General features: G+C 39.4%; 1 protein-coding gene across 2 annotated transcripts in view; it reads right to left on the bottom strand.

The window, feature by feature from the left end:
* Nucleotides 1-8171: 8171 nt before the first annotated feature.
* The window catches only part of agbl2 (AGBL carboxypeptidase 2), a 47888-nt gene continuing 36454 nt past the window's right edge, over nt 8172-19605 (bottom strand). For both annotated transcript variants that reach the window (XM_039754215.1, XM_039754209.1), the window contains 7 exons: nt 18138-18242; nt 17706-17939; nt 17405-17456; nt 15346-15560; nt 14994-15120; nt 12937-13068; nt 8172-9854 (listed from right to left, as the gene is read on the bottom strand). In XM_039754215.1, coding sequence (XP_039610149.1) covers nt 9041-9854; nt 12937-13068; nt 14994-15120; nt 15346-15560; nt 17405-17456; nt 17706-17939; nt 18138-18242 — 1679 coding nt within the window. In that variant the 3' untranslated portion in view covers nt 8172-9040. The remainder of the gene's footprint in view (nt 9855-12936; nt 13069-14993; nt 15121-15345; nt 15561-17404; nt 17457-17705; nt 17940-18137; nt 18243-19605) is intronic.

A 19605-nucleotide genomic window follows, 5' to 3' on the forward strand; every position in this document is an offset into this window, starting at 1 on the left:
TTATTATCAGGTAACACTGTTCTTTGAGACCAATTATCTCTCTCTGATGAAACATATAAAAAACGGTGAGAAAGAAGAAAACAGTGGCTAGCAAACAGAACCTCCTGCCCTTTCTGTCGTAAAGATCTGGAGCTCAAGGAATGGCCTCATTAGCCATCTACAGTCATCTGCCAGAAGACTGAAGTTCAACTGAACGTGGACCTTGCAACATGGCACTTACACTAAATATAACAGTAAATCCACCAAGAAATGGCTGAAAAGGAAGAAATGGAGTGTTCGGGAATGACCAAGTCAAAGTCCAGATCTGAATCCCATTGAGATACTGTAGGGTGATTTGAAAGATACACCTCCATGTTTGACACAGTCAAAAGAATTTTTCATGGAGGAGTGGGAAATGCTTTCCCAGGGCAGTTACTTTTTGACATGACTGTAAGTACGCAAAGATAACTTTTATTAACTTGAAGTGAGTGCAGAGGCAAAGAGACAGTGAAACACTGCTGCTATGTAAAGAAGAACTTGTTGTGCTTCGGCTTTGAACATTCAGGTTTGTGGTAACTCAATGACAAAAGACATCTGAGATGATGTCAAAAAAACAGTTGCTGCTTCTTATCTGTCCAGGAAGGAATATACATACATTTTGTGAATAATTTGAAGCAAATAATTCTATAAAGAGTGGGACTATTTATAAATATAGAACATTTCAGAAAGTTGCCAGTCTTCCCAGATGAATACAAATATCCTAAAAGCTACATTTTGGGATCTAGAGGCGAGCATAGTAAATGTTGCAGTTAAATACTCTACTATCCAACAATTATTAAACACTTGTGGCTTTCATGAATGGCAGAGAAAGCCACTTCTCTCCAGAAAGAACATGGTGGCGTGGCTTAGGCCATTAACCTTTTACAGGTCCCTACTAGATTCTGTTTTAGTTTTACTTCCGTCATCTCGTGAGTAGCTTTTCCAGTTTTTCGCTTTGCATCCTCTACAACCATAACCTATCGTCTATGAGGGAGGAGCGAAATCGCTAGATTCATCAAAACTTTTCATCTCCGGTTCTCAACAGTCTTTGACATTTTAGGGTCCCCTGATACTGAAAACACAGATATCTCGATGATGGGTGTATGTCTGTGTCTGTGTGTTTGTCTGTGTGTCACTGCTTCTTAAGGATAATCTATAGCTAAAATGGCTGGACGGAAAAGTACCAAACTCGAAACTTAAGCCTGTTATGAGATGACGATGTGCTGATTAGTTTTTCAGCTAAATCGTGCAAGAGAAAGAGGCAATCTAGAGGAACCCTCAAATACTGTAATTCAGCAATTAATTATGAATTCTTCTCATCAATTACTATAATAATGACCTGTTTTATGATCAAAAAGATCAACATCAGAGCAGTAAAAATTTTTGAAATGTTATAGAACAGTTTGGGTAACTTGGTTCCTAGGACGCAAAGTCTAATGACACTCACATCTAAATTATTTGTATGATTTCTGCAACAATGTTCTCTGGACAAACAAGACCAGAGCAGAGTTGAACAGTCATTATACACAACTCCTTCTTTGTTGAAAACCAAGCACTGCATATCACCATGACATTTTCACTCCCAGGACCCATGCATCTTGAAAACACTGAGATCACTATGAGTATTATAGAGGAAAATGTCAGGCTATCTATCTGACTTCTAAAGTTTGACCAAAAGTGGACCATGTAATAGGACTATGACCTAAAGCACACAAGCACATTTATAACTAAACAGCTGAAAACTGCAAAGTTAAAATAGAGGCCTCAAAACCACAGTGACAAAACATATTAAAAACTGGAAATTGTCCTTCTGCGTTAACCCAAGGACAGTGAATGTTGGATTGTATGTGAAGCACCCGACAGTGAACTGGCACCCTGTCCACGGTTTACTTCTGCCTTATGCCCAGTGTCACTAGGATACAGTCTGGCTTTCTGCAGTGCTAAATGACTTTACTTCTGGGCATCTCACAAGTGGCAGTCATCTACAGAAGCTTGTTCTCTTTTTTAGTTTTGGAGCTGTTTAAACATCCCATACAAAGGGATAGATTAATGGACAGTAGGGGGGAGCCGGGATATCAAGAACAGTTCCTCCCCCAGTATGACAGATGACAGTGCGCCACTGGCGTGGTCCCAGTAAGGACACCCATAAGGATATATGGAACTGAGGAACAATCCTGTCGGGGCCCTTGGGTGTTGCCAGGGGGTGCTGCAGGGAGAGGGACTCCCTGTTTCAGGAGGCCACAGTAGGGCTATGCTCCAGTACCATAAGTACTCCAGGGTCTGACATTAAAGTGAGCAATCCAGCCTCATCTGGGGAAGCAGAAGGCAAAGCTCACCTGATGGAGGAGAAGGAGGAGTATTTTCCTCCTTTTGTTAATTTGGGATCAATTTTGTTAAGTCTTACAATTATGTTGTTAGACTTAAGTGCAGCATTTGACACCATTGACCATTCTATTTTACAGCACAGGCTAGAAAATGATGTTGGGCTTACAGGCCCCATGCTCACTTGGTTCAATTCTTATTTATCAAATTGATTCCAATATGTACAGAAATGTGCTGACAACACTCCATCATTATACACAGAAGTTCAATATGGTGTCCCGCAGGGCTCAGTACTGGGAACTTTACTGTTTTCACTTTACATGCTTCCACTGGGATCTATCATTAGAAAACATAATGTTAAGTTTCACTCGTATGCAGATGACACCCAGTTATACCTTTCATTTAAATCAAATGAAGTTTCTCAGATGTTGTCTTTAATTAGTTGTGTTAGTGAATTAAAGGAGTGGATGAATGAGAACTACTTGTCTTTAAATACAGATAAAACAAAGATGTTAATTGTTGGAGGGAATGACGCTGATCACAACAATATTCTGTCATCATTTAACTCAGTTGGAATCGCCATTCATTTTACTGAATCAGCCTGCAATCTAGGAGTTCTCTTTGACTTTAGCATGTCATTTAAAGCACATATTACAAAGTTGTCCAAATCATGTTTCTTCCATCTTAAAAATGTTGGGAAATTAAGGCGCTTTCTAAATAAACAGGATTCTGGGAAATTAATTCATGCAATTATTTCTAGTAGGATTGACTACTGCAATGTGGTGTTCACTGGCTGTTCAAACTGTTCTCTATACAGCCTCCAGTTAATCCAAAATGCTACTGCAAGAATTATCACAAGAACAAGAAAATACAAACACATAACTCCAGTTCTTAAATCCTTACACTGGCTCCCAGTTAAGTTTAGGGCAGATTTCAAAATCCTCCTTTTAACATATAAAGCATTAAATGGCCAAGGTCCGGCTTACTTGTCTGAACTTATCATGACTTGCAAACCTGAGCGCACATTAAGATCTCAACATTAAGATCTCAATCATTTGTTATGATTTCATGGATTAATAAAATAACAGTGGGAGGTCGAGCTTTTAGTTACAGGCCCCCTAAGCTGTGGAATGGTCTCCCTGCTACTATAAGAGATGCCCCTTCGGTCTCAGCTTACAAATCCTGGGTCACTACTTCAGTTTAGCATATCCTGACTAGAGCTGCTGATTAACTGTACAGACTGCATCTCTGTTGTTAGTCATTAGCACTAAAACATAAGTAACATCCATCCATTTTCCAACCCGCTGAATCCGAACACAGGGTCACGGGGGTCTGCTGGAGCCAATCCCAGCCAACACAGGGCACAAGGCAGGAACCAATCCTGGGCAGGGTGCCAGCCCACCGCAGGACACACACAAACACATGGGAGGACCTGGGAAGTGAACCTGCGTCTCCTAACTGCGAGGCAGCAGCGTTACCACTGCGCCACCATGCTGCCCCATAAGTAACATGATTGTTATAATTTGATACTAACCCTCACCTATTCTGTTTCTCTTCTCGGTATTCAAATGTGGCACTTGGTGCCACGGCCCACCTGCCAAGTTGTTTTGCCTGCCTAAGGTAAAGTCATCCCTGATGGAGGATCACAGGAATCATGGGAAAGAGGGGTCCTTTCATCAGATTGGCGCTATTTCAGCTGTGGAATGGCCAAATGGGGGAGGCAGCTTGATGAATGAGGTCTCGGGGACTCTAAACAAGTCCAAATCCTTTTATGTGATATCATCTACTGTTAAATTGTACTCCATACTTCTAAAATGTTTATTTTTATACTGTATTGGAGATTTGTTCTGATCTGTGTATTGTATTGTATTGACTCCCTTCTTTTTGACACCCTCTGAACACCCAACCTACCTGGAAAGGGGTCACTCCTTGAATTGCCTTTCCCAAGGTTTCTTCCATTTTTTCCCTACAAGGGTTTTTTTGGGAGTTTTTTCTTGTCTTCTTTGAGAGTCAAGGCTGGGGGGCTGTCAAGAGGCAGGGCCTGTTAAAGCCCATTGTGTGATTTTGGGCTATACAGAAATAAATTGCATTGTATTGTATTGTATTTATTACAAGTTTGTGGAACTGACCCGTAAGAAGGTATTTTTGTGGATAATAAAATCTTTTATTTTGCACTTGGGACTGTTTAGTGTGGTGTTGTCTGGGGTTTTGGGGCTCAGTGATGCCCCCTGTCTTTTGCAACACATTATATGATAATTCCACAATTGTGCACTAAGTCAGTGAAGAAAATGCAGAAAATTCTGTAATGCAACCAAAATAGTTTGGCAGAGTACACATCAAATCATATATGCCGTATGGACGTGGTGCCACAAACAGTCGCGTCGTTAGCCTAAGCAGTTCTCAGGGGCTCAGCCCCCCTCGTGATTTTACTGCTATTCCTACATGGAGGTTTCATCGAACAGTGGGGATGGAGTTTCGTGTGAGTCATAAATTCATGTTAGGAGAAAATGCAAAGCAGGGGCACAACTCAGATCAGTAGCTTAAGCCACTGAAGCCCCCTCAATGATGCCACCAGTCGCAACACTAAAAAGACAGCTGCTTTCCTTATTTGAACATTATTTAGGTTTTCCCAGTTTCCATTACCTTTGCTCAAAGCTGCTTTCAACGTTCTAGTTAACAACAAGAAATAATAAAATTGATCAAGGCTCATACCTACCAATTGTCACAAACTGGGCCAGTTTGTTTTTTGTTTTTCTGTCCCCCAGTTGTTCAGATGTCAGACAATGGTAAAATGTGTGTGTTTTCCTTTTACTATTAACAAACAGAGTTTTATGATCATTATGTGTTTTAAGTTTTCCTTGTTACCGTTTTCTTTGTCCCTTGCATGGCTGAATCTGCCATTATGGTTACTCGGGTGCCCTGCTGATAAAGGCGCCTTAGCATATTCAAGATACAAAATGCCTAAGAGGAAACATCTACGTTTTTCCCTGACAGACACTCTCAGCAATCCCGCTATCCTGCACCCATCTCTACCTCACTTCGATCTGCAGGATTACAAACCTGCCCATTCAGGCAGAAATAAGAAGCTTTTAAAAGAAAATCTGAGCAGGCAGAGCAAGATCAGAGCGCAAGTCTAATGGCACACTTTACGAGATTGTGTTACCATGCCACAAAATTAATGGCCATTCAAAGTGAGAGCCCTGTGGTGAAGCGCAAAGAAAAATTAAAGCAAGAGAGAAACAAAAGACATTGCAGCTAATATTGATTTGAATATGCCATACATACCACGGATGTAACTAATGAGAGCGACCTTCCAGTAGTCAGGAAAAGGGCTGACATCACTGCTTCTAGCAACTTAAGCAGCTTCATGAAGGCCAATTCTGCAGAGCCCCATAACAGCGACAGAGATGTGAATGTTAATGTAGTAGACAGCGAGGCCACCGCAGAGCATGAGACATGCCAAGCAACAACAAACCCAAATGAAAGAATTCCTCTATACAGTCTTCTAGTCTATTTGGAGCAAATATGCAAACTGAGTTACATATCGCCTTTTTCCCACAAAGTGACTAAGTCTTAAAATGTTAAATTGAAGTTCGTTATCTGCACTAGCAAAAGAAAGTTGACTTCCCTCAGACTTTGCATTGCACTCATCAATTAGTTTACATTCATTACTATACACTAATGAAAAAAAAGGAAGTTGACACGATGCAAAAGTTTTGGATTTTCTGCTTCAAACCCTGTACCTGATTTATCATTGACATTTGTGATGTTCATAGTGTGTGAGTTCATGTGTGTGCTTGGTGGGGGTAATGAAGTGAGGGGGAGTTTTGACACCCTTGGTATATATGACATGTAATGATGGTGTTGCACTGTTTACCCCCAGAAGGCATGATGAAGAATCCGTAGTCTTGGACGCTACATAAACAACTCTGTGTGTGTGTGTGTGAGCTCTTAGTGATGCGCGGTTTTGCTCATCAACTCTTAGCTGTCCTCCTCCTGACTTGGTTTAAGTGTTGGGAATCGTGTGTCTCTTGGCTTTTGATTTCTGGCAGTCGTCACTTTGACATCGTCTACAGTTAAGTGCTTTGATTTTGCCAATGGTCTCTCCGATTTCTGGCATCAACCTTCATTGCAGTTTATTTAAAATATACACATCTCTCTCTGTCTTAGGGGGTGGCCACATTTCCTCTTGCTGAAAAGCAATTCAGTAGGGTCTACTGGAACTAAAAAAGCAGGTGGGCATTGACTGTGCTGCGGTCTAGCAGATTATCCTGGATAATACGAGTGGCAACACAACTGACATGTCCGAAGTTTAATCTGCTGTCACGCACGTGTGAATAGGAGGACATTGTATGGACCAAGTGAAGATAATTCCATGCCAGGCCAGGCGGTGGCAGGGTGCACTAAACCTTCTCCTGTTGTCTCTGCAGACCAGCCATGGGAAAACCTGTCTGACTCAGCATTAAAGATGGCACTTCCAGTTCCAGCACCCAGGATGACATCACTTCCAGTTCCAGCACCCAGGATGACGTCACTTCTGGTTCGGGTGCTCAAGAGGACGTCAGAGGAAGGTCACTTCCGATTCCCCCACGTCACTTTCACTTTGAGCACTTAAAACCACCATCTTGCCACACCCTCAGCAGTTCATGTCTGGACTCCAACAAGAGTCTTTTCTGATTACTCGGTTGCTTATTCGCTTTGCCTTACAACATATGGGGTGGATCCCCAAACCATTTTCTTTCTCTTTGTCTTCTTGTTATATATATATATATAATATGATGTGAAAATAGTTTTGTAGGTTGAATACTTTTTCACAGCACTGTAGCTATAAAAAGACCACAGGAAATTATGGTCTTACTCTGTCAGAACTTTCATTACAGACTGGAAGATGAAGGTAGGAACCTTATACCAGTAGACCAATGCCCTTGAAAAAAATGGAGTATAAGCCATTGTAGGAATATTAAAATGTCACAAGTGTGGGCACATCACACATTTTAGGCTTCCCCTACAACAGAGAGGACTTCATCCAAGAGGAATGGCATTGAGCCCACATTTGAACTTCCTGAAATTCCACCACTTCTGATATTCAGGACCGATGGTGAAAAAGAATAGTGAAGATATTGAAACAGCAAGACCAAGGTGCCCTACTGTAGCTAAAGCACAAGCTCACTTTTTCTTTTTTTGACCAACAGCCAACTATATTGTTAATTTGTCAATAAATAGGGCACTCCAACCAGGTTACCCAACCCTTTATAACATCTTAACTCTTTCCTACAGTGGCATAGTTGATGGGTCTTACAGTAGTGTCAGACCAATTCCTGGAGATTGGAAGGGGAGGAATGTAGGTAGGTTGGTTGTGGAAACAAAGGTATTCCCTTCAGGCTGAAGTTCTCTGAGCTGTAGAGTAACAGTACAAATGACTAGTCTGCAGTGTAACTGCAACAACCCTCTTCAGTGTACTCTTACCATGAGCCCCTATAAGGCTTGTGATATGCACATGCTTGTGACCAGCTTGGCAAATTACGATCTTCCTATCATTAAGGCAGCTCCTGTGTTGTTAGAAGCGTGTCCTCTGAGGTCATGACCCACATTAATGATGCATTGTGTTTAAAAGGTCACTCACCGAGGAATAATGCATAGTAAAACCATCACTTATTTATAGTGTCACTTTCATGACATCACAAGCACAACATTCAGAGTCATGTGACACATTTCAGTGGCATTGCAAAAACAAAATGAAGATGGTAACAAAAATAAGCTTTACCAAAGTTTACCAAATAGCAAAAAAAAAAAAATCTTTACGTGAAAAAACCATAATATACACAAAAACATACACATAAATAGTGTTTAATGGGACTCCAGATGGCACCATGAAGTACAGGCAAACCAAGGAAAATAAAGTGCCCCAGGCCATTTAAATAAAGTAAATGATTCAGAGATCGAGTAAAAATTTGGCTGCAACAAAGGTTTTTTTTTTTTTTTAAAGATAATAGGTGCCAACTGGGGAATTCATTTTCAAATGTTGTGTAAATAAGGCGTACTACCTGTCTGTGTCAAGTGAGTTCAGTGTTAGGTTTGCTGTGACAGAAAAAGAGTGGCAAGAAATGACATAGTATGGAATATGAAAGGTGAAAATGGGTTGGTGTTTTGATGTCGGCAACATTTTATAAACGCTGGTGTTTACAAGTAGGTGCTCCATGTTACTGAATACTTGAGATTCATGTCACTTGCATTACAAACTTACTTTCAACATAATACCTGAGCACAGTGTATCCAGCTGTGGCAAAACAGCAGCCAAGAGGAGGACCCTAAATCTAAAGGCTTCATTTTGCAACTCACTGGGAGACCCTGAGCAGGTCACTTACCCTCCCATTACTCCCACAGTGGACACATAAAAATGATTACATTCAACCTGTAAAACAAGAAGGGGTGGTGATCGCTATAAATAATAAATGTGTTTTTTGAAAGACAGAACTTAATGCTTGTGTATAAAGATCCAATGTTATGAAAGAAAAAATACATTAAATTAGATAAAAAACACTTACAAAAATACCAGCTTCAAATCTGGGCTGCATGCAACTCATAAAATATAACATCAGTATTCAAAAATTGAAAACTGGCTCAGACAATGGCCACCTAGTATAAACGTGTCACACTTCACCCAGAGTCTGCACCTGCCAAAGAATATGCACCTTAGCTACTAGAAGTTCTCAGACGTTGCTTCCCAATCGCCATCCTCCCCCAGATTTACAGAAGACAGTTTGCCTTTAAGGGCTTCTACTAGAGAACTTTGCTGCAAGTGTCTCCGAGAACGTCTTGTTGCAAGCGAGGTTGAAATGCTCTGTCGGCTGACGCCTCGAACTGAAGAATTGTCTGGTTCAGGTGGTAAGAGACGGACTGGATCACAGGGTTCACTGTCTGGCAACTCACTGTCTGGGATGGGTGTACTTTCTTCGTGAAAGTGTGAGCCTGAGTGAGGTAGAGTCCCTTCTTGAAAGAGACCAACGAGATCTGATGGAGCTGCTACCTGAGAAAATTCAACTGAAACATTAGTAGCTTCTGCCTTTATATGTCCATTTGCAAAGAATGGAGTGCCATCATGGGAGAGACTGGAAAAGTCATTCGGATGATCTTCTTGAAACGGGATGGTCTGAGTAGACGAAAAGGTGGCTCCCTGTTGGTCTATAACTGAACCGTGACACTTCCCCTCTTCATATGTGCTATCTCCTTCACTTGGAGCACTGATCTTGTTAACAGTGCTTAGAGATTTGGTGACCAGCCTCTCAGGGTACTGCTCCCGATTTCCATCACGGATGGGTAGTACTGTGCCGGCAATCCCTTTTGGTGGCAAAAGCTTCCCTGCAGGTTTCTTCAGTGATAGCATCTGTAGTTTATGAGTCTTTTCTCTCTGCTGCTCTGACTTCTGTTGATGCCGGGAGACTGACTGACCAACAGAGAACGTACTTCTCAGGGGGGTAATTTCAGACATCTCCTCAGGATGAGGTTTGGTAGACCTGGGAAAAGGAGAAAACAGTTACAGTTAGAAATGATCACAAAACAAGTATAGCAAATAAATCAAGTTTAAGGACTGACAAAACACAAGACAGTTTTGCAATTCTCTGTAGTCTGGTTGTATTTATTTATTTATAAAAAAAAAAACCTTTCACAACAGAGTCACAAAGCGTTGTACGCCATAGAAAACAATTAAAACACAGTTGCAAACAAAAAAAGATAAAAGAAAATTAAAATAACATTTCAACAAATGAACATAAAATGGAAGAGTCAAAAAAGGCTACCCATAAGCTAGCCTAAAAGGGTGCCTCTTCAACTGTTTTTTAAATATATCAGTAGCAAGATAGACTGAAAAGCCCAATACTCCCAAGTCTTTAGCCGAGTGCATGGAACAATAAGATGGTTAGATGACCGAAGTTGGGGACTGGTAGTATAATGTTGTAAAAAATCTGAAATATATTGTGGTGTTTCACCATAGGTGATTACTTGAATTTTAAAATGGATCTAAATTCCATCGTAATGTGAGACCACTTACTGGAACTGGTTAACAATCTAGCTTCAGCATTCTGAATAAACTGAAGACACAGCAGCGACATCTTGTTTAAATATGTAAATAAAGAATTACAGGAATCAAGACATGAACAAATAAAAGAATGCATTAACGTCTCCATTTGAGCCTTCAGAATTATTGTTCTTAGTTTTGATGACAAAAACAAGATTGAGATAAGGACCAAAATATGAGCATCAAAGGTCAAACATAAATAACATCTAGGTTCCAAACACAAGATTTAAAGTTGGGTGAAACAGCGGATAACCTGTAACTGATCTCTTCTGTAAATTTAACACGACAATAATTAAAACCTCAGTTTTTTAATAATTGAGCTATAAAAAAATAACAGCTAGCCATTTATTAATTTCACTCAGGCATTCAATCAGGGCAGAAAACTTACAGAGGTGTTGTGGTTTAAAAGAGCATGAAAGTTGCTTGATAAACTGGAAGAACCCAAACTCTCCTCTTTTAAGTCAGTGGGAAACTGATGTGTTATATTATTTAAAATTGGAAAAAATCAAATACTCAGTTAGAGGATCTGTGCAGACTTTTTTCAAAACATGGCAGGATCTGATCAGTAATATTTTTTAAATGAGTTTATAAAGCACAGAGAATTTGTTGATTTAGGTATTTTTACAAGCCTTAAATTTTACACCGTTTGGCTTGCTCTCTCTCTCAAGGGTGGGGATCGATCTGTTCTTAGCATAATTCTTTTTTTTTTGTAAAAACTTGATTGCTATGTATTGATTGTAATAAAATTAATAAATAAAAATTAAAAAAAAAAGTTGAAAATAGTCAGCATACATGACATTTGAAATATCTTTAAAAGAACATTAAATTCAAGCTAAAAGAAGAAGAATATAGAAGGAAAGTAACCCTGGCCCAAGACTAGACCCCTACGGCACTCTGCATGACAAGGATGCTGGGGGTGACATGTACTCCCCCCCTCTAACTGAGAAACTCCTTTCTGCCAAATAAGAAGTGAACCTAAGGCCCAGAGACACCCACACGGTGCTTTAACCTCTTAATTACAAGTGTATGGTTTACAGTATTGAATGCTGCTCTCGGCTCCAAAAGTACAAGGACGGAATATTACCCCGCATCACTAGCCATGAGAAGGTCATTAGCCACTTTGAGAAGTGCTGCTTCTGTGGAACGTTGTTTCCTATAGCCCATCTGAAATGGATCTAAAATTTCATATTTATTAAGAAAAGCAGCCAGCTGTGATTCAACTACCTTTTCTAAAATTTTCGCTAGGAATGGGATTTTACAGATAGGCCTCAGACTATTAAAATCCAAGGTATTAAGATTTGCTTTTTTACCAATAAAGGCTGCTCAAGAGCACACTTGCAATAAGTTAGAACAAACCCAGTGAGCAGAGAAGAATTTATCATGGCAACCAAATTTGGGCCTATCAAGTGAAGAACTCATAAAAATAGAGAAGTTGGACGAATATCTAACACACAAGGTGGAGGATTTAAATTCTTAATTAAAGTAAGAGGACTGCTAAGAGATACTGGGTAAAAGGAATTCAGACTGAAAGAGCAAGGGGGCTCAGCCTGCACAAAGTTTGGAAAAGAAGAGATATTTGATCAAATGGAATTAACTTTATTAACAAAATAGTTGAGAATATTGTCACAATCAAGTATTTGAAAAAACCAGGAACATTGACAGAGACAGGAGAAACAATATTAGAAATACTGTCAAACAATACTTTGGATTTAAGTGTGATATTTGATATTAATTGCGCAAAATACAAAGCCTCATCATCCCTCACTGTGTGTATAAGTGCAACACAAATCTTAAATAATGGCGGTAAAAGTCCAATTTAGAGGCCTTCCATAAATGTTTGATATTTCGACAGTGGTGTCTAGCACTACAAATAGATTGATTTAACCAGGGCAAAGTTTTACCAACCCGACTATAACCTGATTTAAAAGGTGAGACAGAGTTCTGTATATCAGTACATTGCTGATTAAAAGAGTACACCAATACCTCAGCATCATCCCCATCAAAGTCTTTTGAGCTATCGAAAAGAGTAAAAAACTGAGCCACCACACAGCATGATTGATAGCTTGTGTACAAGTAGGTTGTCTAATTTATGGTCACTAAAAATAAGATTATTAAAATTAATACAATCAATATTAATACCCCCCATGACCCTGTGTTAGGATATAGCGGGTTGGAAAATGACTGACTGACTGACTGACTGACTGAATATTAATACCATAAGTAAAGACAAGATAAAGTGTCTTCTCTGCAATATGTGTAGCACCAGAAACATGTTGGTCCCAGTAGTTTTGTTTTTATTCTTGAAACATATTTCTGTTACATTTGTGCATTTTTTAAAAAAAAATGGGTATCTTAATGTATTAGAAGAGATAACTGAAATTGCCAGCAGGTGCAAAAAGATTCAGGCCTGTTGACTCCCATGTAGATTCCTCATTTCTGCTTTTCATTTATTACCTACTTAGATGCCATTTGGCTTGGTTCTTTCTAACCTGTACCCAGAGTCCAACACTAGCTATTATTACCTTCGTTCTAGAGCAGTAGCAGACAGTTCTCCCTCTAGTAATTTCTCAGTGCTGGATGAACGTGTGACAGGATTTCTATCGTCTATCTCTAAACCTTCCAGTTTGTCCCCCATGCTGGAAGTGTTGGTGTTGCTAAAAAAAAAAATAGACAATAACCATCTATATATATATATACACACTATATATATACACACACACACACATCTCCCAGATGATACTGCATGATGAAAGAGAGGCCTCATGTATAACAAATAAAACTAGAAATATGTGTACACACAAAAAATTTAGAGGCATAAAACTGTGCATAAGCACAGTTCTACATTATTCCCCTGTATAAACCCAAATCAAAGTAAACTGTAACTCCTCCCAGAATTTTGCATATTTGAATATGCAAATCTATATAAACTGCCCCTTCCATTCAGCGTTTTATTAAAAGACAAAGGCAAAAGCACATGTAAAAAAAGAAGAATTTCAGCGAATGCAAAATGGAGGTCTTGCTCAGTGAAGTTCAGGCAAGGAAAAATGTACTGGTAGCTTAAGCAATGGTATAAGCAACAAAAGGAAACTGATTGAGTGGCACAGCGTGGCGGAGGCACTGAAAAGTTCAAGTTCAGAAAGTCACACGTTGCCTGAAATAAAAAAGAAGTGGTCAATTATTAAAGTCGATGTGAAAAGGCGAGTCACAGCCCTCCATCTGAGTATGAACACCACTGAAGGAGGTAGTGGAATTCTGCTAGCCAGCATTTTACCAGCAGGTTATGGGGAGTTTTAATTGTTTTTTTTTTTTGCTTACCTTTATCCATACTCATGTCAATAATTTGCATGTTTAATAAGACAAACAAGCAGGAAGATCATGTGGTATTGCTGTTTATTCTGTTTCAGACAATATTACAAAAAGTGACCCCCGTGTTGAGGACGTGACCCCAGACGGTGATGGTGCTGCTGTGCTGAGCACATCTTCAGGTATTGGCTGCACACACGCCTGTGGCTCAGAAAATGCAGGGCAACCATCTGGCTGTGTATTGATGGACACTGTTCTGGAGTCAAAAATGCAATAGTGGATGCTGTAAGAGATGTGGCAAATGAACTAAGGAATATAAGGGCTGTACGATGTGATACTGACCACAAATGAAATGAACTGGTTAAAAAATAAAGGCTGCATCTGGTTACCTGCTAATTACATTCAAACAAAGTTGTAATGCTGTCTGATCTGGCTGATCAATTTGTGGGCCAGAGTCAGGTTCCTCATACTGCATCTCTTCAGGTAAGTCAAACCACGATTGTGTGCCACATTATGCAGCATGCTACATGCTTGCACAATGCAACACACTTTCTGTGGACTATAGAGCAGCAGTCCTCCAGTCTTATACAGGCAGTGCCAACAGCTCTTAAGCTGCCTTATAGTATGTTCTACCACTGCCTGAGCTTGAGAGTGGAGGTCATTATAACGTCACTCTTGATCAGTCAGTGGGTTGATGAGAGGGGTAAGAAGCCACAGCTTCAGCAATGTGCGTGCAGTCAATGGCTAAAAATACCTTGCCATTTGCTGCAAATTGCACTTTGATGTTTGCCAATTCAACCACAGTATAAGGAAATCTTATATATGGACCTGTATATGGATGACAAGCAGATAATAGTATGGGACAATGTTTTATAAGATCCCATATTTCTACACAGAAATATCTGTTGTGATCATACATTCTTATTCCAACATAGTTATCTAGTTCAGGGTTGTGGGTTGCCAGTGTCTGTCCTAGCAACACTAGGTGTAAGCCTGAACTACTCCTGTAACGGCTACTAGTTTGTCGCAGGGCACACTCACTTACAGTTGGCAAATTTAAGATCTCCAATTAACCTAACATTTATATTACATGAATGTGAAGGAAAACGCTACAAAGACATGGGGATAACTCAGCCAAGACAGTGCTTAGGCTGGGATTCATACCTAGAAATCTAGAGCAGTGAGAAAGCAGTGCTAACCATTGCCCCACCACACTAGATTTCAATTCACAGAAAAGCACAAACATGTATAGCTGTTATATAGTGAATTACTCTACCTTCTCTTCAGTCTCTGCTTGGTCATTTCTGGCTTTTTTATGCCAGGGAGGAAAGACGGAGGTTGCAGGGCTGGCTTGGTCTCAAGCACATCTGTTTGGGATGTGCAAATGTTGTTAACATCAGAAACTGAAAAAAAGATAAAGGATTAAAATCTGTTACTAAATTCCTGCAATCCACAGTTAACTGTTCTGATATGGGCTATGCAGGTGTGATGGTTACTAAAACCGAGCTGATATAGAAGTGAAGATCAAAGTAGTGGAATTTGAAATTGCCATGTAGGGCAGTTTGTTTATAGTGTTATTTCCTCTTCACATGCCTGCCTATTAGTCCACATCCTTTATGCAGGTTTACCTTTTTGGATGGTGTTCTGTGGTGCCCTCGTCATGCTCGATTCTGGTGAACGAGCTTCTGTAGTGAGGTATTTGACAGACAGCTGTGACATTGGTACTCGTGATGCATGATTCACTGGTACAGCTTCAGTCATTAGTGAGGACTGGGAAAGGAAAGCAGCACTAGATATTGGCCACTCCTGGGCGACATTCATATGTTGACCTTGAGTGGGCAGTCTACAGAGGGCAAAGATAGGAGAGTTAGCTGTCAGTTGTTCAACTAACAGAAGTACACACCAATATACTGTATGAACAAAAATTGAAGAGAACATAGTCTTTTGATCAGACAGTTTAACAATGTGTATTTATGTTTCAAAAATATTGTTACGTTAACACTTGTAGATACTACAGAGCTAACTAGCAGTTTTCAGGTATCTTCAATCATCTGTTAACTTACTGTAAATTTTACTAGCTTCCAACTGTCCCAGTAGTTTCAGCTTTACATGTGCATCCATTTACAAAACCTACTTATTCTAATTTGGTTCTGGCAAAACAGCACTTATCCTAGGAGACATTAGGTACAAGGCAAGAAGCAAACTTGCACAGGATGAAACACCCATGCTCACTCATACAAGGCCAATGAATAATTTTAGAATGTGGAAGAAAGAGTGGAGTACATGCAGAATGAATAAACATGCAGAAGCATGGTAACAACAATCTCCATGCAGGCAATGATGGAGCAAAGGGATGTGAGATGGCAGCACCAACAACAGCATCACCTTGCCTAATTTTTTTCATAATTTTTAGTACTCCTATTATTTCAATGCTTTGTTCCTGAATACTGGTTTAAACCTGAAATCATTTGCTTTCTATGAGGAGGTTTATTGTTTTGTCAGCATGGATAGTTCTGAGGGTACTCGGGTCTTCCTTCCACATCTGAAAGACATGAGGTTTACATTAAGAAAACACTCTCGACTGGCCCAGAGTGAGTGAGTGTGTGAGTATCTTACTGTGGAGTAGTGCCATGTCTAGTATTATTTTTAACGGATTTACACATTTTAGACAATATGGAAAATGATGTGACCACTTTTGGAGTAATATGTGTGTTTGTGTGTACTGTATGTCTGCCTATATGTTTCAGGATGGGATACTGTGGGAAAGATAACTGTAAAACAAATCACTCCACCTGGAACAGTTATTAGTACTGTAAAATACTAGAAAAAAACTGATTTTGAGCAAAATGACTCCAGCAGATTTTTTTTCTACAGATATAAATACATAAACCGTAGATCTTTACAGTGAAAGTATTGTGATGGGCCCAAAATTTCAAAATCACAGCTTTAGGCAGAAAAAGGCACATGCTACACATATCATTTTATGTATTAAGTAAATTATGTAATATTGCAGTTTAAAAAATGAAAGTGTATGACTCCACTCTTTTGTCTTTTTACAATAAACAGATACCTCTTGTTGATATTCCATACTCTTTCATTTTTGCTAATTTTTTTGACAGACTCTTATAATTGTTTAAACATGTTAAGGAGGACTTAACCAGGAATATGTGTTAGCCTAAAAAATTTAATGTTTTAATATTTGCAGAGAATAAAGACAACTTTCAGTATGATGTGTATTTTGTTAATAGTCTTCTTCTAATGAATTTGAAAGTAATACATACTGAATTTGTACCAGCATTTCCTAATCTGCTTGAATCTACGTGTTAATACTGTGATAATGTTTCAGCTTGTGTTCAATGCCCTGAGATGGAGATATATTAAACTGCTAGTGAACACAGCCTTTCTGGATGCAATGATTGAGCAGTTTATGCCTCTGCAACCTGCTACACTGAGGGGACCACCATGATTAATTTGAATATAAAAGATGTATTTGAAGTGCAAACACCAAACAGTTCAGAGCAGCTTACCTGACAATATTAAAAAGATTGCTTTTCTTATAATGGGCACTTCTTTTTGTTCTTTCATTTCTTTAATGCTCCTTCAGATGCAGAGCAAGTTCAGAGGAAAAAGAACCCCTGGTGCTGTGATAGATGATCCCTCTCTAAGACAGTGCAGACTCACACTTACCTACTCTCTGGGAATACAGCACTGGGAGGTTTCAGGAGTGACGCAGATCTTCCTGTAAAATCAGACACACTCCGCTCTGTTATTATCGGGTAAGGTGCAAAGGTGGCTCACTGACTGTACATTATATTGAGAAAAGCTAAAATGAGCTCTACAGTAAGTTCTGTTTCAACTCTTAACCTGCCGACAAAACCAAAGCCACAAAAAGAGCTAGGTAAAACACAGTTTAGATATTTCACATTTCGCAAGTCACTTTATTTTTTTACTCTTGCTCCTACTAAGGCTAAAATGCTAGAGATCCTACCTCTTTTTAGTGTTGGTTGTAATGACATTAGCTGATCCGCAGTCCCTGTCTCGAGCTTAGCATCAAAAGGTAGGGGATGCTGTCTCAAGGGGGACACTCTCTCTCTGGCTGGTGGGACAAGGAAATTCTGCTGCTGGACAGAGGTCATCGGGAGAAGCTGTCGTTGCAGAGGCATTTGCTTAACCAGGGACATAGACTGATGCCTACAACAGATCCGGCTACACCATTCAAACTCTTCAAAGAGGAAACCAGAAAGATACAATCAGGTAAGTGGCCATTAAGAACAGATGAATGAAAAATGAAGAGAAAGTGTTGAAGTAGGAGGATAAAAAATCAGAAAGGACAGCAAAGACAAGAATGAACAAAGCAATGAAGGGTGACAGACTGACAAGTGATGACAAAAGTGGCTCCATATACAGCAGGTGCACTTACCTCCATGTGTGGCACAGTTTGGATGGACAGAAAGATGTTGGGTGACTTCAGCTCGTCCACTGCAGTACCTAAGTGGACTGTTGTCAGGAGAAGAACTTGTCTTGCCTTTTTTTAAAAAAAGAAAATGCAATATAAGCCACATTCCCAGCATTCAGTGCTGCCACAACATACCTCTTTGAAGCAGGCTGAAAGTTTAGGACAATGATGTCTAGAGGTTGCAAAATGGCAAAATTCCTGGGTGTATGTGTGTGTGTGTGTCTTAGGAACTAATTGTTTCTGTCTGAGAAAGACTGAAAGGGAGTTGGGATTGACAGAATGCAAAAGAGCTTTCTAAAAGGAAAGCCAAGCTTTGATCAGAATGAGCCAAGGTCAGAAGCCAGGAAGTCAAATCAAACCGAACTAATCAAAGGGAAAAAAGTGAGAATCTAAGTCAGAGGATGAGCAGAGTTTTCAGGAGCCAAACTAATCACCAGAAGATTTTTATAGCCAAAAACAAACTTGACCACATACAAGATTCTTTTGTGCATTTATCCCAAAGATAGGATGACGTGAACCTCATGTTGCTGGCTTAAATAGTTTCCACATGGTGATGTCACACATTGCATTGACAGTAATCACAGTTCCAACCAGCAAAAGCAAAGGGCAAATAATGACCTTTGAACCTTGCAAAAATAACTAAAAAAATGCCAGTATGAATGATTCAAAAATACTTAAAAAAAAGGCAATGAGATGACACAAATTTAGAAAACAATAAAAAAGTCAAATAGTTAAAAAAAAACTATTTGTGAAAACACTAAAAGCAAATATAAGGAAATCACAACAATTTAAAAGCCATTAAGTCAAGTGACAGGACAGAAACACTCATACCACTTAGTGAAGATGACAAATACACCTTGACATGCCATCAAGGAGTGACTATGATATGTCTGTTTGGTGCACAATCACAATTCATTTCACACACTCACAAACTAAAAGTTTCTGGCTCACTTTCTGCCTCAGTGAGAAATTCCTTAATCTGCCTGTTACATGTGTCAGAAAATAGATGAATATGTTTACTGCTTTTAAAATGTCTTTACTTATTATTATTATCCTGTCATGAGTGTCATTTTTTAAAGACACTTATAGAAAGAGACTTACAACATTTGAGATTGGTTACAATTGGTTACATTTCTTTTCTTTTCCAGTTGGAGCACAGGCAGGTGAAGTGACTTACTCAGGGTCACACAGTGTCAGTAGCAGGATGTGAACCCACAACCTCCGGGTTTGAAGTCCAAATCCTTAAACACTGTGATACACATACACAACAAGGTGAATAGTTGCATCTATAATATTAATTCCTATATAACTAACTGAACATTATTAATAATTGTTGGGAAGTACGATCTTTCCTGCTACTGCTGCACCACTCACAGAATGGTATATTAGAGAACAGCAGCAGTAAACAGTTCTCTATAATGAGCTACTCCAT

Source organism: Polypterus senegalus, chromosome 1 (assembly GCF_016835505.1).
Source record: "Polypterus senegalus isolate Bchr_013 chromosome 1, ASM1683550v1, whole genome shotgun sequence".
NCBI classification, from domain to species: domain Eukaryota; kingdom Metazoa; phylum Chordata; class Cladistia; order Polypteriformes; family Polypteridae; genus Polypterus; species Polypterus senegalus.